At 41.8% G+C, this 21439-nt stretch overlaps 3 protein-coding genes across 4 annotated transcripts; all 3 read right to left on the reverse strand.

Annotated features, from left to right (window-relative positions):
* Positions 1-1246: 1246 nt before the first annotated feature.
* LOC129586459 (alpha-2B adrenergic receptor-like) lies at positions 1247-4457 on the reverse strand. Its single transcript, XM_055479721.1, has 3 exons — positions 3900-4457; positions 1347-1433; positions 1247-1276 (listed from the first exon to the last, which is right to left on the reverse strand). Exons 1-3 carry the CDS (start codon positions 4455-4457, stop codon positions 1247-1249), a joined length of 675 nt encoding a protein of 224 aa, XP_055335696.1.
* Positions 4458-11681: 7224 nt separating this feature from the next.
* On the reverse strand, positions 11682-16110 carry LOC129586515 (long-chain-fatty-acid--CoA ligase 5-like). 2 transcript variants are annotated; one of them, XM_055479793.1, is made up of 8 exons: positions 15751-16110; positions 15464-15551; positions 14705-14974; positions 14091-14422; positions 13377-13748; positions 13083-13154; positions 12648-12926; positions 11682-12389 (listed from the first exon to the last, which is right to left on the reverse strand). In XM_055479793.1, exons 1-8 carry the CDS (start codon positions 15892-15894, stop codon positions 11931-11933), a joined length of 2016 nt encoding a protein of 671 aa, XP_055335768.1. In that variant the 5' UTR covers positions 15895-16110; the 3' UTR covers positions 11682-11930. The 2 variants fall into 2 exon arrangements, with proteins under 2 accessions (XP_055335768.1, XP_055335767.1); XM_055479792.1 differs by having other exon boundaries at positions 11687-12389; positions 15449-15551.
* Positions 16111-16962: 852 nt separating this feature from the next.
* On the reverse strand, positions 16963-20920 carry LOC129586582 (kelch-like ECH-associated protein 1). Its single transcript, XM_055479898.1, has 3 exons — positions 20080-20920; positions 18628-19418; positions 16963-17936 (listed from the first exon to the last, which is right to left on the reverse strand). Exons 1-3 carry the CDS (start codon positions 20638-20640, stop codon positions 17270-17272), a joined length of 2019 nt encoding a protein of 672 aa, XP_055335873.1. The 5' UTR covers positions 20641-20920; the 3' UTR covers positions 16963-17269.
* Between the last annotated feature and the right edge of the window lie 519 nt (positions 20921-21439).

The raw sequence follows: 21439 nt of genomic DNA on the forward strand, positions 1-21439 counted from the left end.
TATATAACATTAGGAACCGTGCGAAATCAGATACGAATTTGCTTTGGAAACTAGGTATACTTCGCGTATACAGTGATTCGCGTTATGCCGGGTAGAATACGATATCGTGAATGGTGATTCTTAGCGATGTGTCAATTTGTACGAAAGGACTGATACGACGCAATTTTGCTTAAAATTCTATGGCGGTGTATTTCACATTATTATGGCAGATCAATACGGGAACCAAAGGGGCAAAGCCAAGCATGTTGTCAAATATTTGGAGTCCTGTGCTGTGCAGTTAGAGTTGCTGACTATGTTATGTTCCCAGTTCCCCACTTGGGACGTGGTTCTTGTGTAAATAGTCGGTTTCTTCGATGACATTAATGGCAAGGTCACAAGCGTGTCACTGCACCGTAAACGGTTCAACGCTTAAATGCGTAACAGTGCGGTTCCGTAGCATCCGCTTGCTCAGAGTGTGTTTACGACAAAAACGCATCTGCGGCGTACTCTGTATGTGCTACCGTCTCTTTTTTGTTTACGGGCAATATATAAGTCGTGCTTTATTCTCGTAAACAAACTCTGGTAGACTAATTTTTTTGGGCGACTGCAGTACGCACGAGTTACGAGTATTAACCTTGAGCGTCTTTCGAATGCAATGACGTAACATGCAGTGCTCGATTGCCTTACGACTATAAGCTTACCGTGCAAGGTCAAAAGCAGAAATTTTACGGTGCCCACTTACTTACCAAGGCACTATCTCTATATCTGGTTACAGACTTACAGTAAGTACTCTGTAGCTGTCTCGCAATATACTGGAGCCCAGATTCTGGGCTGGTATGTATGTCTCAGATTACGAAACAGAACAAGCTCAGGGTCACCAGTAATTAGTACGAGTGGAGTCCCTCGTGAGCAACAGCTTTAATTCGGAAAAAGGATCTCCCGTGTTACGTAATACGTACAAGAATTCCAGCAGCATGCACATACACAGACCGGCGGCATTCCATTAATACCTAAGCACTTTTCTAATGACCACACTTTAGCAAAGCCAAAATTTCTGATCGTATTCCAGGCAATATTGCTATGAAAAAAATGGGATCCAGTGCTGGCTGCAGATTAAACAAAATCTCACAGAACTGCAAAGTTTTGACATACGAAGAGATGTCGACAAAACACAGAACAGTATAGTAGAAATTCACCGGTGTCCAACAAATAATCATACTTATCGTCAAAACGGTGTAAATAATAAAAGTTCGCGTAAACCTTTGTGTTAATCTTGAATCTTTATCAGCTGACACGGCTGTAATTCCAGATCTTGCGTTATCGTCCGGGTGCGTTCTGGCGCTAGAACGCCCTCTTCCGTTGCTAACGGCGACCTTTCTGCGCTGAAGACGTTTGTACAGGAGGAACGGATACGCCACAATAATGAATCCGTTAGGAATGGCATAAATAAGAAACTGTATCGTCAGAGTCGGTCAGACTCCACACCGGCATCGCAGTCATGTTCGGTGCGCAGCCGTTGGTTTCTACAGGAAGTCTATACCATACTGCATCCACAAAGACACCGGGTAAAGTCACAGCGTGGACATACACCCACATCAGCACAACCAAGATGACAGCATTCTGCAAAGTGTGATGTTGTCGGTAGGAATGCGGAAAGGTCACCGCCCAGATGCGGTTAATAGTGATCAGAATTTGGGAATACATTACAACGCCACTGGATACGTAAAGGGCGTATAGGTACACAGTACACCACGCATCACCCAGCCACCAGTACGGAGAAATGAAATTCAGCACATCGAGTGGACTGTTGAGAAGTGCTAGAATGATGTTGGATGCTAGGACGCTAGCAAGATAGACGTTAAACGGAATTCTGAGCTGTTTGCTTCTCAGAAACGAAACGAGGATTAAACTGTTTAAAATGATGGCGCAAGGAAAGATCAAGGTTTCCGTAACCGGCACAAAAGTCCAGTGGTATTCAAATGTAGTGTCGTTATTTTGGTTAAACGTAAGGTTCGTAATAATAGTGCTCGTATTGGTATCCATCTGTACAATCTGGCATCAGTTGCTTTCCGGGAATTTTACCGTAATAATACGAAATTTGCGACACCATCGGCGCTTTTAAGTACCTACTGAATTTGCAGGTGTGACTTTGTGCAAACGACACGGTCGATAGTGCATCAACGGTTACGAAGCTCCCTTTTGAGCGAGCCGACACCGTAGCAGTGTGCCTTAGAGCAGAAAAGCACATTTAATATTTTTTTCCCGATTACAGCGATTAGAAGTATGGGATTCGGTTACTCGCACAAGTCCGCAATGCCTCTGGCGTAGATATTCTTGGATGACTTGCATTTCGTGGTTAGCGTTGTCTTGACTTTGCTCCTACAGGATGTTGGGCACGATCATGACACTTTTTTGTTAACATTGTGCATCGACTAAAGAGAAGCGTGCCGGTACAGAGTGCCCGGTTCGTGTAGATGTGTGAGAACTTTCCTTTTCGCAAGCTTTCAGTACCTTTCTGCATTTTTATGAGATTCTGGAAGCGAAAGATCTGGGTACATCGGTGCAAAAAAATATGTGCGCGCAATATTCGGCTGTGGAGTTACGCGTGACGTAAAACTCCAAAATGTTTAGAGCCAAACAGATGTACCGTACAGTACCACAAGTCTCAATATGGAACAATTGCTTTAAATTGCACACAGAAAAGCGTAGATTGTTTTTACACCAAACCAACTTTTGAGTGTTTTTTCCCCAAATTTTAAATTAAGCTAAAAAATGGTGGAACTGTGGTACGGTGTAAAATACCATACCTCCATGATGGCTCCATCTGTGCATTTAGGTGAAAAATTAGAGCTGTCGATAATGACCTCCCAGCCCGATGTCGAGCACAGAAAAGGTTTTCATATCAACGTACAAGTATGTGTACAGAATGTTGTTAAACAATAGGAAAAAACGTTGTTTCGGAGGTGCGAGAGCAAAAATTCCCGCGCATGTACATGAATTTCAGCATTGTGTACCGGCCTGTTCGTTGCTCGAAGGTTGGGGGATTTTTAATAAAAAGGTGCAAGTGTGCCCACATGCATTGTTGATAGCCCTTTTCCTGTCAGTATTCTCTTTTACAGATAAACTCCAGTGAATGAAATATTCCATTCAATGAAATAATCCATAATCTTTAATAACGAATGTCTCTTAACATTAGCGAGCGCGACTCGGTTCAAAGCCATATGCATAGGATTCTGTTGTGTTCAAATTTCCGGTTAGCATCGTAATAAAACGTTGAAGCGTTGGCGTGTATCAGATTACGGAGCACAGGAATCACGGGACCTGACGGCCTTTAATCAGAACAAGTGATGTCTGTCGTAAGCAATGGGTTTAATTAAAAAAGGAGAATCTCCTAGTCAATACAAGAGCTCCGTCAGGATACACAAAACAAGAAAAAAATCTGTAAAGGAAATTTTTTTCTATTTAACGCATTTCAATAAAGCCATAATATCTGAGCGTATTATCGGCATTATTGCGATGAAGAAGACAGGATCTAATGCAGGCTGTATAATAAACAAAAATTCACAGAACTGAAAAATTGAACTGTAAGAGGAAATGTCGACAAAACACAAAACGGTATAATAGCTGTTAACTGGTGTCCAGCAGATAATTATGCTGACCGTCAAAACGGTGTATAGAATAAAAGTTCGGTTAAACTGTCGTGTTGATCTTGCATCTTTAACAATCTGCGCTGCTGGTGTCACTGATTTGTTAGAATCGTCCGGATGCACTCGACCGGTGCTGGAACACCGTCTTTTTCCTCTGTTGCTACTTTTAATCCTTCTGCGCTGAAGTCGTTTATATAGCAGGAATGGATATGCCACAATAATAAATCCGCTTGGAATGGTAAAAATTAGGAACTGTGTCGTCAGACTCCATACGGGCATCGCGGTCATATTCAGGGCGCAGCCATTTTTTTCCACGGGAAGTCTATATAAGACAGCGTCCATTACGACGCCGGGTAACGTCACAGCGTGGACACACACCCATATCAGCACAACCAAGATAAGGGCATTTTTCTGAGTGTGATGTTGTCGGTAGGAATGTGGAAAGGTCACCGCCCAGATGCGGTTAATGGTGATTAAAATATGGGAATACATTACGATGCCACTAGACACATTGATGGCGTATTGATACACGGTACACCATGCATCACCCAGCCACCAGTATGGCGAAATAAAATTCAGCACATCCAAGGGACTGTTGAGAATTGCTAAAATGATGTTGGATGCTAATACGCTGGCCAGGTAGATGTTAAACGGAATTCTGAGCTGTTTGCTTCTGAGAAATGAAACAAGGATCACGCCGTTCAAAATTATGGCGCACGGAAAGATCAAGGTTTCCGTAACCGGCACAAAAGTCCAGTGGTATTCAAATGTGGTGTTGTTGTTTTGGTTAGACGTGACATTCGTAATATTAGTGCTTGTATTGGAATCCATCTTTGCACAAGAAGGTTTAACATTTCGGAAAAGTTGACACTGCAACGTTGCAATCTTCAAAGTGTCGAAACCATCACAAAGGAATTGTCATCAGGCTACCGATATCATGTGGTACAAAGGCATGCGATAATAATAAATGATCAATGATTTTAGATCCAGGGTTTAAATACCTGCAGATCGGGATGACGCGGCATGACACCGGCATCATTGTACCTTCTAGCAAAAAGTATATTTAAACTTTTTCCAGTTAAATAGAAATCACGAATTGATTAACCATCAAACAAAGAAACCCATCCTCTAGAGTAGATGTTCCTACACGATTTTGCCTTTAGCGGTGTCTGGTTCTTGCTACAACCAGCCGTCCCGTTAGAGCGGAAAACAGTCTCACTTCACGGACAGACAGCACGCACTGTGAAGCATGTACCCGGTATCTGTAGTAATAATGATTGAATGCATCTTTGTATTGAACCTGATCCAAATATGTCATATAACTTTGCATGTCATATTAATAATCACCAAAATTGGCCATAACCATTGATATAAATGTGTTTCGAAGCAGACAAAGTCGAAGCAATACATCCCCGTTATCCCAATGGTTTAAAGTTAATTTGATGTCTAAAAGACGCGGAATATGATCTGTTAATACATGTACGCTGGCATGAAACGTAAAATTATTAATCCGAGCACTTTGGTGCTGATTACTGAACATATTTTAAGATTTTTTACCGCATTGCTCCTAGCTGTGGTTGCCTTTCTTTTTCGGTATTCTGCTTCATATACGTCAAAACGTAACCTCACGAGACTCAACAATACGTTGCGTGATCCGTTATGACTTTGTTGCCGAAGTACCAACGCTTCTACAACGCTTTCTCGATAAAATTAAATGGAAAATGTCCAGGGTATTTCCCAGTATATCAGAGAATCAACACATCTGCAGCTTTTTAAAGGCTGAAGTTATTTTCGAGAAAAAATAACCTGTTTGAAGCCCGTAACACAGCGGCATTTAAGTTCTGAAACTTCAACAATCAAAATGAGATAAATTGATTACCGACTATCCTCTATCCGCAATCGTGATAAAATCAACTGATTTGTAAAAAATTTATTTTACAAGTAGGACCACGCACAGCTTTATTTCAAATGTCAACACAATACCGCACACAAATATTTTGAGGTTTGCGAGGAGTCCAAATTTCTTTTACCCTGTGAGAGCTAATAATTAACTATCCAGTTCATATTATACACCGCGAACAATCACCGGAAGCCGGTTATTTGCCACAGGTGTTTCCTATGTGCCGGCATAACCAAAACATTGTTGGTTGATTAAGCCAAGCAAAAATCTGTTGAGCAGAATGAACTGTTTTCCTACTACGTATCAAGTGCGGTTCCAGCAATCAGTGCGGCATTTGCGACGAAAATGATGGATGGCTACATACACTGGTCCACGGTATCATTTTACCGGCTTTGAGAAGGCCACTGAACATTGCTTGCACCTATTAAGAAATCCGACCATCAGCAGCCATACTTAAGCAGGTATCGCATCCATGTGCGGCGACGAACTATCCAAAACAATCGAGGTTTATGACCAATATTTAAACAAATGGTCAGTCAAATGTTCTTTTTGTAAACTTTGACAAACGCGCAGTTCCCAAAACGCAAACATGTGCCGGTACCGTACTGGTCCGTATGCTTTCGTCTTTTTGATTAACTAGGGCATGCGCACTGCATAAGCAAGTTTATTTACGTATATATCGAAGGAAATCAAACAGGCAAAAATTGAATAACATGATAGATGGCTAGTTAATATGGAATCCGTTACCGAAATACGGGAGCGTGGTGACCACTGTTCTGGCACGCCGCTCGCGATTAGTGGATTTTCGTCACCGCGCGTATTTGCAGTACTTCTACATATGGAAAAAAGGAATCGGATTGTGCCAGTAGAGGATTCGACTTGCGATATCATCCAGCATCCCTGCCTTAAATCTTATATCCAGTTTGCAGAGTTGTTGCTGATAATCAGGCCGTAGCATAAAATAAATTAATAACCTAAGAAATGTCAACGAAGTGTAATATTATTTATGTTCGCCGGTGCTAAGCCTGCTAAAATGTAAAGTTAGACACATACCGGAATCGAAGCAAAACCAGCGAGTCCAACGACGCGAAGCATTAGCTGCAAAAACGGCTCGGATGATAACCGAGTAAAGAAGAACGTGATGACAGGTTCTGGTAGAACACAACTGCTGCAGGAGATGAAAGCGGCAAAAAAGATATACAGGCTGCGATACCGACGTCGTTGTCGACGTATTCTCGGGACATCACCCCCTAGCGGCGCACTGGCTCCATATCGACGCCAAAGAATGACCAGGAAAACACACAGATAGCAGAAATACGACATTCCAATGGGTATTACAAAAGTAATAAGCGTATACAAAATGGACCAAACCGAATTATGGTAAATGATATCGCAGGATCTCCCCACAGTCAGACGCTTCACAATCCCCCCCAACTGCGCCATCTGCATCCCGGCCAGGGTCAACCCAACCAATGCCGGCAGAATACTCATGGTGTACAGCGCTGATTTTTTTTGTACATATTGGATATAAATGGGGAAAGCAGGTGGCGATGAAACGGTTAACGGCGATCACGCAGTTGGCCCAGTCGATCCAGCTTGTCAAGCCCAGGAAGATGCAAAACACCCATTGACAAAACTGATCGCTGGTTGGTCGACTGAACGGCGTTCCTTCGCTAGATGTCGCCATCAGTGGGACGCCTAGTCCACACTGAAAGGTCACGGCCACCAAAAGGCTAAGTAGTAACGCTTTGGATTTGGAGTGTATTCGGGAGGTGAGGATGCAAGTAATGAGGATTACGCTGGATATTGTCCCAATTAGTACAAAGGAAATCATGAAAACGTACCATAATTGAACCTGCAAGTGGTATTGTGTCCAAAATGGAGTTAAGACGGCAGATGTGTTGTTGCTTGCCTCGAGCATCATAATTACCGATGACTACTTCGTAGATTAGTTCATATCGATAGAAATAGGCGCAGGAGGTAGTTTTACCGAAACGTTTTACTGAAGTTAAAAGGTAAAAGAAATTGATTAGTTCCCAGCTTCCCACTATATGGTAAAGTGTAGACAACATGCAACTTCTGGAATGGTTATGCACCGATTCGACGGTAAAAGCACACTCCACTGTGAATTTATCTGAATAACTCTTAAATCGCGTTAAAATCATTAGGTTTACGTATCTTCTATAGTAACAGATTTGTTCAGTGTTTCCTGAGCTCAGTAAATGCCACAGCGTCCTGGGAGCATTCAGACACCGGATGGATTACATAAAGCAGAAGCCTACTAACCTGTTTTTCAACATTAAGCGGCAACTCAGCCGGGAATAATAACTCATGTTATTATAGGGATGAATAATATTTATTGCGGCCTGATAGCCGGTTACTGTCGAAAACGATTTCTTGGAAGCAATTTAGTAATTTTAACAAATGAACTCCCCCACATCCACAAATACCCTCATGCCAACAAATGTAACCAGACACTTTCCTGTAATTACAGTAGTATTTTTCCCACCGTAGAATTCCTCATTTTTAACGGTTTGATTCCCTGATCTTTCCTGGAAACCCCGGAAAATTTGTATGCACTTCAATAATTACCTAACCGCTGAGCTGACGCCACGTATCATTCCGGTACAGTAAACACCAACAGGCTTTTGTATGTCCTCGATTTATTTTCGCCGTACTAGTGGCTAAACGGTGCCTGACGCCCTGCATATCGCACATAACATGTCCAGCAACATCTTTATGTAATTGCACGTTTTCATCATTAACGGCATCCGGTGATGCCATTCCTGCTACCGATCTTGCCCTACGCGAAATAATATCGTATCGATAATAACGATTTAGGTCTTGATCATCCTGCGCAGCTTTCCGCTAGCGTAGTGGGCGCTGTATTGTACAGTCTGTCGGTAGAAAAGAATATATGGTTGCGTCCTGTTTATACCAATTCTCGTCAGTCGAGGGGCCCGTGTTAAATATTAAGTATACCTTATGGCCCTTTCGTGCCAAATACTTCATGTTTTTTGGAGTATCTATATGAATTTTGACTGTATGCAGTAAACTGCAACAGCGGCGAAAAGGAAAGTTATCGAAGGAAAAAAATTCTTATGTCAAAAGACCACGGTCAAAGATGACTTTCAGGCTTCGTTGTGATTTATGCCAGCAATTTTAATTAGAGCAGATAAACGGGATGCAAAACAGCAAGGAAGGGAAAGCGGAATGTTGCGTATTTCTTTTGATAATGTCTATCGTATGATTATGATCTAAATCGATTAATTATTAAAATTAATAGTAGAACAGCCAAAAAGAAATTAGAAATAATTAAGTATATTAGATAATTAAGTAATAATTAGATAATTAAGTATAATAATAATTAGAAAATTAAGTATATTATCATAATTAAGTTATCATTATTATTATTATCGTTAGATAATTAAGTATATTATCGTTAGATAATATTATCGTCAGATAATTAAGTATATTATAAGAAAAACCCTTTCTGTGCTTTGAATATTTATTTGCCGGTGCGCACCATTCTGTTACATAAGAGATGTACTGCTATTCTTAATTTCTTTTAAACTCTGGTGAAGGTTTAATATTGTATGTTACATACGTATGTACATACAGAAATGAGCTGGACTGAATGCGATTATCTTGATAGATTTTGGTGGCTAACATAAAAAGCATTATGCAGGCATGCAGTAAAACTACAGAGTAATATCATTTCGCATTAAATGTAAAGCATGGATCGTAATCTTTAAGAGACCGGCCACAATCTTCTAGAGACGTTAGATAATTAAGCGCCAGTATGTGATCGTCACCTAACAGCAAAAGATAAAGCTTCCCGCTGATTTTGGGAGGCAGACGGGATTCGGTTGGAAGGTGTTCCGTTTCACCCTAGCACATTGTATCAGTTCACCGTGATGCGAACCGTATTGCTGTTCGAATTATGCTTGGCCGCAGATGTGCCATCCTCTACAAACGAGTATATATTAGACGCATGAGAACAAAACCTTTTAATTAAAGACGCATGAGAACAAAAATTTTTAACGTAGAATTCCTCATTTTTAACTGCAGTTAAGCATTATATTTTACAGAGTGCTTAAAATCCGTGAGCGATGAATCGCAATGGGAACTTACTTGTCTGTCCGTAGTCTTTCCTCGGATATGACCCGTGAGGGCCAGTGGCACTGTTGCCAACTGCGAAGGAACTAACAACTGGATCCACGTGATTGGAAAAGCCGCATCTGCGTCGTAAACCAAGTAGGGATTTCTTTGCTAGCTTCACTGTTTCGTGCCGGAAATCAGCGCGCAGAAGGAAATTTATAAGCTGAAAAAGGAATTTAATCAAATGAACATGTTGATTCATTTGCTGCGATTGTATCGATTGCACTGAGACAATGGGCAAATTACCGGGATCGATGCGAACCCGGTAAGGCTAACCGCTCGCAGAGTCAGTTGCAGAAAGGGGTAAGCGAGTAATCGGGTAATCAGGAACGCAATAACCGGCCCGGGCATCAAACCACAGCTTTACGCCACGAACGCCACAAAAAACACGAACACACTCCGATACCGCTGCTGTTGGCGAAGTAAACGGTTTTTTTCCGCCGTTGTCGCCGCTTTCTCCGGTTGACACTGTCGTCGAATAATTACCGAAAATATGCATAAGTAGCATAACACGGACAATCCAATGGGAATAACGAACGCAACTAACGTATACATTTGCGACCATACCGGACTCGTGTACACAATGTTACACGACCGCCACGCCGTCAAGCGTTTAGCGAAACCCGACAGCTGACCAAACAGCAGCGCCGCCAATGTCAACCCGATTGTCGGCGGCAACAGTACCATGGTATATAAAACCGGTTTCTGGGTGAAGCGTCCATACATGTGCGCCAACATATGGCGACGAATCGGTTGATGCTGATCATGGGATCCATCCAGTCCACCCAGCTACTGAGACCGATGAAGCATCCGGCCGCCCAGGGACAGAACCGGTCGGTAATGGGTAAACTCAGCGGTGTACCGTCGTTGGCGACCGACATTAGTGGAATCCCAATACCGCATTGTAGTGCCACAGCTATTAATAAACTGACCAACAGCGAATTCGATTTCTGGATTGCGTTCGTGCTCTGGCAATGCACGTGATGAGTAGCAGGCTCCATAAGGTGCCCACGATAAATAAGGTCACCAGGAAGACCGTGTAGATGCGAATTTCCGCATCGTACCGCAACCAGATGGCAGTAGTGGCGTTCGCAGTGTTTGTGGTGTTAATTAGCGACTCCATTAGAAAAACAATCTCATAACCTGCGTTTCAGTAAGGACGATGACCCAAGGCATAGACGAGTTTTGAACTGATATCGATAACACATGAATTTTTATATATCACACTGCAGTTATTATTGGAATTGTTGCAGGCAAACACTCTTGTTCAACTTACAAACGTCATGCACTACCTATTTTCGCTTTTCTGCACATGAGACGTGACAATATAATGTGCGTATAAATTCTCGGAATGCCGAGGGATTATACAGTTTACAGCAAACGCCCAGTTGTACCGTATACATATGGCTCTAAGGTTCACGCCCATGGTTTTGTAATCGTTTCGTATCTGTCTTAAATAAACAGTATGTTCAGATTGTTCACAGTACTCATTGCGTTGCATCAACACAACAAATTTCAGATTTCTCAGTAGTACTACAAAGCAGAGCGCAGTACATCGCCTTTCGTGGTATCCATTTGAAATGCATTGATCCTTGTTTATGACGGAAAACCTGTTTATCCGGGAAAATCGTAAAGCTGGGGAATTAGGAGGCACGTGCAGTGTGATTGTATCAACAGCGCGGCTGCGTCAACGGCTTCACTGACGCAGCACTGCTAGATTTTTAAGAAGGCATCAAAATTTCCTGAATTCCATGTTTTCTTGACCTTCTGTCGACAGGAAGGCTTACCAAAGGTCAACTTTCTGTAATGTAAAGTTACCAACTTTCAACTACCTAGCGCTTCATCTACTTGTATCTGCCGGCAACAACTATTCATGACCCCGTCAGAAATGAGTGAGATGTAACGAGAAAGCTTTCAGTAGCTTCAGTTGAATTCAGATTGTTAGTATGGGCAGGTGTGACGAGCAGCGCCTACTCTTTAATAGCAGAAAGTGAGAATAATTTGCGTACAAGATTTTTCCTATTTAGCCTAATTATATTGTATATACACAATATACAGTGCATAACCACCTCGTGTTAACCTCGAATAAATTAAGACGCAAAAGCTTTGCAAATGCTGATCACTCTTTTCTTTGTTTTTACTATTTCCTTGTGGTTTTGCTTTTACAGTTATTCTTGTGGATATTGTTGGTTTCACTCTTATCCAGTAGACTACAGCACAGCGTTTTGTTAGGTAGGTATAAATTATTTGTTAGCATCAGGAGTATCGAGGTACAGCTTCTCCAGTTCGCCCTTGAAACCTTTACGTACTTCCTCCCGTTTGACCTTCTGTGTCGGTGTCATGTAGCCATTTTCCAAGGAAAACTGCTCTTTGAGGATCAAACAGTTTTTGGGGATTTCAAAGGAATTGAGCTTGTTGGCTTTGCCGGTTTTCACCAGATCCGCCAGGATCAACTCTTTGCATAATGTCGGATTTTTCTTGATTTCTTCCACGGAGCGGTGTAAATCTTGGGCGACGGTCCGATAATTGGGATAGATCAAGCCAACAGTAAATGGATGCACACTGCTTCCGTCAACAAAGATCTGCTCTAGATACGGCGAAGCACCAAGGAGACCGTTCTCGATTTTCTCGGGGGCAATGTACTCGCCTTGGCTCAGCTTAAAAATATGCTTCTTCCGGTCAATAATTCGTAACCGACCGCTCTGAAATATTCGCATACATTTAACGTACAGAGCTCTAAATACAAGGACGAGCTTGCAAATGATTAAACAATTAAGGTCGCTTCTATACGCCCGGAAAATTGTAAAGGCCGCCAAAATTTAGGGCATACCGCTTTGAAAATATGATCAAATAATGTTATTTTTGTTCCATTGTTGACCGATGTGCAGAATACATATCAATCGATTTGTAAAGTAGCCTATAGAAAAATGTACCATAATTATAGTTATATGATTACTCACCGGTAGCCATTGTCCAACATCTCCGGTATGCAGCCATCCCTCTTCATCGATGGTTTCTTTGGTTTTCCCTTCCTGCTTGTAATAAGCGCGGAAAGTGCGTTTTGTTTTGGCACAGATTTCGCCCTTGCCATCCTTAGCGTAATACTGCAGTTCTGGCACGTCAACCAGTTTTATCTCCACATCTTTACTGGGAATTCCCACGTGTCCGGTCTCCAAATCACCTGGTAGCGTCAGCGTTAGCAAACCACCCGATTCTGTCTGTCCGTATCCTTCAAAAATCTGCAAAATGACACTTAAGTTATTTCCATAGACTTATTTAACTAGTACAACTGGTATCAAATTTATAAATATGGAACTTTCCCAACAAGAAACAGATGATCGAAAAATGAAAATTCACTGTCAAATTCAAGCCGCGTGAAATATAAGCGAGCTTACGTAACATCCCAGAGCCGCTCGCATATTATGCAGCGTCTTGCCATCTATTGGAGCACTTCCGACTGCACACAGCTGAAAAATAAGCGGGTAATAATGAATAAACATACAAATATAAATACGTGCAGTGCAAATCAGCGCTCATGATAAAACTCAAAATGGAACTGATTATGACCACGGCCTGATTGAACCAACCAGACGAGCAAAACAAAATAGTTTATTTTTTGGAAAAGCAACCATTTACCAGTACTCTGTACATAATACGTACGTGTATAAATTATGCGCCTTATCCTTTACCTTTACGCTACCACCCAATAAATCACTGATGTGATGGAACACCAATTTATCCCAAATCGAATTATTGCGAAATATGCCCAGTTTCATCTCTTGTGTTTTGAACCACAGCGCTACCGGCAGCATAATTTTCAGCGCCAGTGAATTTCTTGATGCGCTCCACATTTTGGTGTGCAGCTTCGACAGGACGCGGGGGACAGCGGCGAATGCCGTCGGACGGAGTTCTTGTAGATCATCATACATCCCCATGATACCGCTGCTGTTAAAGCCCAGCTGACCACCGTGGACAAACGTCGATACCTCCATCATGCGCTCAAAAATATGCGCCAGCGGAAGATATCCGAAAGCGCGCAATGTATGGTCCATACGGAGGGGCTACAGAATAACATTTCTAATCGTAAATAAGAAATATATGTCATACTTTACTAGTACTACAGTACTAATAATAAACTTCGTATACGTACATTATTTTTATGAATAGATAATGTAAAGAATTATTTCATGCTTTTTCTAAATAACAAGGTACTTATATAATAATAATAACTTTTATTGATAGGGCATTGCATAATTATGTTACATCTCATACACTGTATGTATATACGATCCCATTATGCATTCTCATACAAATACGTACATCATCTTTTTAAATACGTAAATTAATATTATATTTTTGAAATCCGTGGGAAAACGATTGTAGGTTAAATACATTTGTTTTACCAGAACGTGGTGAAGAAAATCCTCCACAGAGCTGGAAATAGACTCATGCGTGAGTTCTGCCGCTTTAGGTGCGCCGGTTGTGCCACTGGTGAACATGAGCATAGCTAAATCCTCCGGTTGAGGAGGTTGTTTGCGCTGGGGATTCTTCTGTCCCAGGTCTTCCACTTCCTGGAACGTGTAGGCCGCCCCACCGGTATTCTTGATGTCTTGCCGCAGTTGATCGCTTATATTGTCCATAAAGATAAAGGTGACCAGATTGGTACTTTTGATGCTGGATGACATCAGCGTACGGTAGTTCTTTTCGCTCCCACATAACATGACCTCTACACTCACTACAAAAGTCAAAGTTCACGACGATGCCAGTTTGTACCGTGATACAGCTTAATAAACATGCTCATGTAACTTTACAAAAGTTTTCGCTTTCCAGTAGCGATCTTCCAGCATCGCTATATTTATGAGAACGTATAAATTAATACTGTAAAATTAATAATAATAATATTAATTATTACACTGCAAATTAATAATTTTTAAATGAAGAGAAAATCTTCATCCAATTAAATTTTGATCACGGTTATGTAAGTTTAATTTGTGCAGTTGTCTGATTAGCATCTTACGTGTGTTCATTGCCATCTGGCACGCATCGGCGCCGAGCGAGTCATACAGCGGCGCGATAACGATGCTGTACGTATAGCAGCCATATTCGGCAATAACCCATTCCGGCCGGGTGGGCGCTAAAATTCCCAGGAAGTTCTTCCCGCGTGGCTGCAAGCCCAAGTACAATAATCCCGCTCCGAAATTTTGGCTACGAACGGACGCTTGGTTGTACGTGATCCACGAGTACGGCGACGACACACTCGGCCGGTAACCAAGACATGGTCCATTACCTTAAACATACACGGCAAAAATAATAATCACCAGCTCTTGCATGCCGGTTGCTTTTTGCAGCAAGCATCTAAGCGTCCGTTGAAAATTTTGAATACGGGCTTTACAGATATATATATCAAATAGCGGGTTCCCAGATTATTTCCGAAGTTTAAAAAAGACATCGTTAAGCAACAGTGACATTCACGGTTTATTTCAAGTTAACTTTAAGGGTTCATTTTTTTATGTACGTAGTGATATACTGCAAGCAGTTTGCTCTTAATTTGCAGGGAACACTACCAGTTCCACACTTCTGCACTTCTTTATTTATCTTATTGTACAATACAGTTCATAGTAAGCCCGTTTATTGCGTCAGGCCTATCGTGTTGGGAAGTAACCTGTTTCGTTGGATATTATCCAAATCATTAAAATTAAACAAACGGTAGCTTGCATTACAGCACTAAAGAAGAAAAAGCCAGTGTAATATGCACTGTTACCGGAAATTGATTTACCACGCTCCATCATCCCGTACAATGTATTCGGGCAAGACCATCCTAAGTTTCCAGGTTTTCCATCGGCTTTCCGTACGTATTGGTGAATCTGTTTGCAAGTCCAATGATGCATTACGCACGTTTGGTGAACTTCCATTGTATTTGTGTGGTATTTTACAAAAATCCCGATATGTACGAGTATATTTTTGACTTCGTGGCGCTGCGCATTCGGTGCTAAAGTCGCTAATTTATCTACATATTTTGATGTGAGTCGTTCAGGTAAATATCTCAAATAATTAATCACATACCTCTTTTGTCTGGTGGTTGTAGTTAATGCCGGACGCCCGCAGACGATTGCGTCGGAACCAATAAGATAGTAATATCGGTATCGCAGCACACACGACGAGCAGGACGTTGGTAAGCGTCATCACAGGTTCTTCGTTTGCGACCATTGTGACGAAATCGGACAAATTTAACGTTCCTGAAAGCGGGTGCCAGTATACCTGTAATGTGTGAGCAATAAATATTTTTTTCGAAATTATCAAACAGTGTCGTCTGCCCGTAATGCAGCTGGAATTATTTCGGTAAAACGCACATCTTTTAGCAGCCGTGTAACAGTACGCATTGACTGCATGGTATTCGCTACGAAGACATACTGAAACAGATTGGCAGCGCAAGGAATGGTCAACCGCGAGAATCATGCGTTTGTAAGATAAAGGTTACTGCGATTATAATCACTCAGACCAACGCCGCAACTTCTGCTTACACACCCCCAAGCGTACTCGATGACCTTTGTCCCGGTAATTTGAGCTTTGGTTTTGCTTTCAGAGAGTACGTACATCTGAACTGTTATTAAACTGCCTGACTGGGTACCCTTCTACTTAATCTGGTCATGCATATACAGTAATAGTATACAGGTTTTGGTGCGGGATACTTTTTTAATTCATAGAAACTACATGGGTACAAGGAATCAAATGGGAGTTAACGTTGTATTCGAGAACTTGTATTCGAGAAACGCCGACATGGTTTGGGGCATATGGCCGTTAAAACATTAAGTTAGCGAGAAAACGCTAACTTCAGTTATAAAAGTTTACGTACGGTAAACACATTTTCCATAAAAGTACAAGTAAAAGTTCTGAATGTACAAGAATTTCCATAAATGTGTCAACGGCATCTTTAAAGATGCCGTGACACAAGTGATACCCACATCTATATTAAGAAAGTTACATAGACTATCAATAGCAAACGTAATAATTATGGTTGTTTAAAATCTTTTTAATCAGGCCGAAGGTTTATTTGGAACGGAGAATGGAAACTACTTAGATCGGATAATAAGACTGACGGCAAAACGTTTTTCTACACACCAACTTGTGGACTAATTACATCATTATTTACATGTATTAGTTTTACGTTACCTTTCTTGCCCGATCGCTTAAATAAATTTATACCGAATGAAAAATAATATAACATGTGCGTCACAAGACCTTTTTATTAAACCGTATGCAGAGCAGAGCCAGAAACCTGTTGACTTATTCCGAAGCTATACGGACACAGTTGACAAAACATTTACCAACAATGTACTTTCAAAATCAAAGATAAAATTCGTTATTTGAAATCATTATCCGCACACGGAGACAATGCTAAATCAACCAAGGTTCACAAATAAAATACAAGTTACTCGTACAATTATATAAAGCACCAAACAAAGAATTCAGCGGCAATTATACGCAATGACAATCCGGTGTCGACCTAACGATTCCCATAGTCAACAGTGATCCCCAGCATCTCCATCATCACAAGACAGTTAACCAAGTCATTTTCAGTAAACTAATCCTGATCACTATCCTCACCGCCGTCATGTCCGCTATCCTCGGTATCTTCTTCCTCAATATCCTCGTCGTTATCACTGTCATCTTCACCGGTGTAGCCGTCATAGAACAAACTGCATTCCCACATATCCTGCGTGACCTCCACTACGAAGCACGTCGTAATCTGCAGCCCGAAGAACGATAACTCCAAGCCCTCCATTTCCGGCATATCGATCGTCGCCCAGCAGTTCTTCTGCGGATCGTACGCCTCCACGTTCTCGAGAAACAGATCCAGATTGCTGCCGCCCATTGCCACGATTAACCCGCCCCATTCAAACATACCGTGACCGTGCCGGGAATACTGCATGCGCGGTAGGGGTTCCCAGATTTCCGTTTGTAAGTGGAGACGTTCGGCGTAGTAGTTGCCCAGATAGCAGCCGACGTACCGATCGGAGTAGTCCATCTCGGTGGTGTAGCCTCCGCAGACGTACAGATAATCACCGTTGACGAGCACACCGGGTTTCTCACGGTCATAAGCCATGGGAGGCAGAATGCGCCATTGATCCGTCAGTGTATCGTAAGCCTCTACCGTGGTCAGCGCCTTCACACTGCCCATCACCGACGCCGTGCGGCCGCCGCAGTACAGCAGTGTTGTACCGCTTACGGCAACACTGGACTCTATTTTGCTGCAAAAAGAAAACACCTACGCCCTTATGTTTATCACTGAAGTGGTCATTTATGGATCAAACTTACTTATTAAAAAAAAAATAACAATAAATAACAATAAATAAATAACCAAAAATAAAAATAAATAACATCAATAAATAACATTAATAAATTAATAAATAACATCAATAAATAACATTAATTTTTCGAATCCGGATTATACCATGCACAGTAGTCGTATATTTACCAAACCACTGGACTCCATTTTAGAACAAAGAAGGACTTCTACAAGATTTTTATTTATCGCTAGAAGCGCCAATATATTTATCCGCCAGTTTTTATTTATTTTAAATTACAAAATTTGAAATAATTGAGCTAAATCAGCGGCTCTGTTTTACTGCAAACGAAAACATCCAGAACTGTCTTCTTTACCGCTTGTTATAGTTTACCTAATTAATTTTACCTTTTCAAACTTGGAAAAACGTAGAAATCTTTAATTAAATCAATAAATAAAAAAAATTAATTTCAGAAAAATAATAGAAATGAAGAAGCTAGATTGATTTAATTAAATCGCATCGAAACAGGTAGATAGCAATTAGTAATTCAAGATTAAACACAAATGGTTGTAGCGAGAGGTATTTCCCTGAAAAATTCAAAACGCATGTTACTTAAATTTATAGTGACGTACGTATGACCTTCGTTACTACGTACGCAAATCTCGGTGACGCCAATACGGTTACAGCATTCATCTCCACATCGCACTTGACGAACTGTCGCTCGGGATTCCATCCATACACACAGCTGCCCACCGCCGCCGGAGGATTCTTATCGAACTCAACAAGCTGGAAATCCAAGATGGCCACGCGCCGGTAACTCATATCCCGTAGGCTCAGCGCCACTCCGATCTGCGGCAAGCGGTACTTCCGCCCCGCCTCCTCACCCCACAAACCGCCCAGTGCCGCACGAATTTCCTCTGCCTCTTCGGGATCCATAGTAACGCGCGTGCCGGGCGGGTGTCCCCGCTGCCCGTACGCACTCCCGCGCCGCAATGTCCAGCGCACCTGGAAAATCAGTTCATAATCGATGCGTACCGCATACGTGCTATAGCGGAACCGGCCGATATCCAGGTCCTCCCAGGGAAATTTAATATCTGCGGTTTTCTTCCACCGAGGATGTAAAATGGACAAGGTGCCCTCCGGCACCTCGGACGATAGCTGTTGGGCATAACGGCAGGTAGGGCGGCCGGTGTACAGGAGGATGGCCTGTTTGGCGGGACGGTGTTGGGCTGGTCGCTGTTTTAATTCATTTCCACACGGAGAAATCAGTAAGCCCTGCTGCTGAGCGGCGGCTCTCAGGGATGAAGATAACGGCTCAGAGTTGTTAGCGATCAGTTCGGAAATTTCGTTGGGGATGCGGTCTAGATGGAGCTTTGGCAGGAGCATGTCCAGTGTTTCGGCGTTCCAACGGGAATCCTTGGCGAAATTGCACCAAGCTAATACCAGCTGATACAAATAGAAAAATAGTGAAGTACAGCGGTAATACAACTAAAAATTTTATTTGCGCACCTAAATAAGAAAAAAAGTAATAATTCAATATTCAGTTCAAATATTCATTGATTTGTGTGTTTTGAAACGAAAAGCAGTTGCCGTTTCTTTAAATGGGAAATTATTTTCCCAAGGTAGAGCTCGCCCTGTGGCAATCGTATTTATGCTGTTGCGATAATAATAAATAAATATCTGAACTCACGCAAAAATTAATTATACCGAAACAAAAAGAATTATTTAATTTTCAGTTATGATTTTCAAGTACAGTATCTGCAATTGCAGTCAGGAGCGCTTTATTTATTTTATTCCACAAATGGATTGCTGATCGAACATGAGCATTCCCAAGACCAAACGCCTGCATTAACACCGACAGTGAAGTCTCATTTCTCCTCGAAATACTCGTACTACCTTTTCCATTAAATTTACGAAAACCAACCAGAATTACACAGCACAGCTATAGTTCTTTTATTTTAACGTGTTAAACATACCGATTATGACCGCTTCATTAAATCGGGATTTATTTTCCCAAGATAGAGTGCCCTGTTCTAATCTGCATGTTGCGATAATGATAATAATTTTATCATTTTAAAAGTAGTTTTAGCTGACGTATGTAACTTACATTCAAGACTTCTTCCTCACTTTTCATCACCAAGTTCTTATACGAGAGAAACTCCAGGAGCGCCGTCAGTCCACACTCCAAGAACTCAGGCAATTCGATCAAATCCGTAATACCTTTTCGCAGCACGTCTCGTAAGGCGCCCTCCATCAGTGTCTTCACGCGGCACACATCCCCCAATTTCCACAGAAAGCACGCATTATCGGGTGTAATAAATTCCAGCAACCGTTGTCCGCACACGTCGGCCACATCGTCAAAACCGAAATAATCAGCCAGAATCAGAAAGTCAGCCAGATCTGCGTCGGTTGTCGGGAGCCACTCGGCTGGATTGCGCTGGCTGAGAATTCCTTCCAGTAACTGTTTCCCCGCTTCCGCATTAAATTCCGCAGGGAGCATCAGTCGAATTTCGTCGTGGTGGGACTCGCTGAACTGGCCATGCTGGAGCATAGGGCGGAAATAATTTGGCGATAATTTAGTTAACAACTGCCTTTCAGCGCGAAGGCACACGGTTCCGTTAAGGAGCAAGGTGATCGTCCGATTCTGTGGATTCCCCAGATCTTCCATCTCTGCGTGAAATGTGCTGGGAGTTTTAAGAGCAGAACTATCGAAACTCAAAGAGAAAATCGATTACTTGCTTATTATGATTTATTTCACAAGATAATTGGGCTGGTGGGCGTATTGCAACGCCAGTTAATGGAGCAATTCCTATTCAATGCTAGTTGACAATTATTGGAAATACAAGGGACCTTGCTTAGAAAGCACCAGAAAAAAAATTTCGTACGGCACACGAACTGCAGTGTCAATACTTATAAAGAAGTAAATTCTGGTTCTTGCTAACGGTTCTTGAAACTGACGAGCCTAGAAAAGTACTTAACAAAGTCAACCAGTTTTTGATCACCCAGGTTTGCTGTGTAATAATGTGTACGTGCAATTATGCATGCAAATTAATAACTAAACAGCTGTCTTATTGTGCGGTTGCCCTATGCGCGCACTTGCCCGCCAAAAGTTTGCTGCCGAATCCTAACGTGTCTTGATCGACTTCTGACGGTTATGAATGATGTCATTAATTATGACTCATGAATAGTGATTATCATCAGAGTCTCTACTGCTGTCAATAATTGCAACCTGTACCGTACACAATCCACATTTTCAAACAAGCTGTTTTTTGCTCGGGCTTAACCTTTGCACTCAGGCGGTTACCGAAAGGAGATGCGTTAACCGCAATTAAATTAGACACGATTCAGGTTTAATATCGATATTGACAAAAGCACACAAGTAATGTCCCTATCTTCGTTATGGATAAACAAAGAAAATGTACGAGCGTATACCTCGTATACCTCGTATACCGTATAACTCGTATACG

Source organism: Paramacrobiotus metropolitanus, unplaced genomic scaffold (genome assembly GCF_019649055.1).
Source record: "Paramacrobiotus metropolitanus isolate TYO unplaced genomic scaffold, Prichtersi_v1.0 Parri_scaffold0000021, whole genome shotgun sequence".
NCBI classification, from domain to species: domain Eukaryota; kingdom Metazoa; phylum Tardigrada; class Eutardigrada; order Parachela; family Macrobiotidae; genus Paramacrobiotus; species Paramacrobiotus metropolitanus.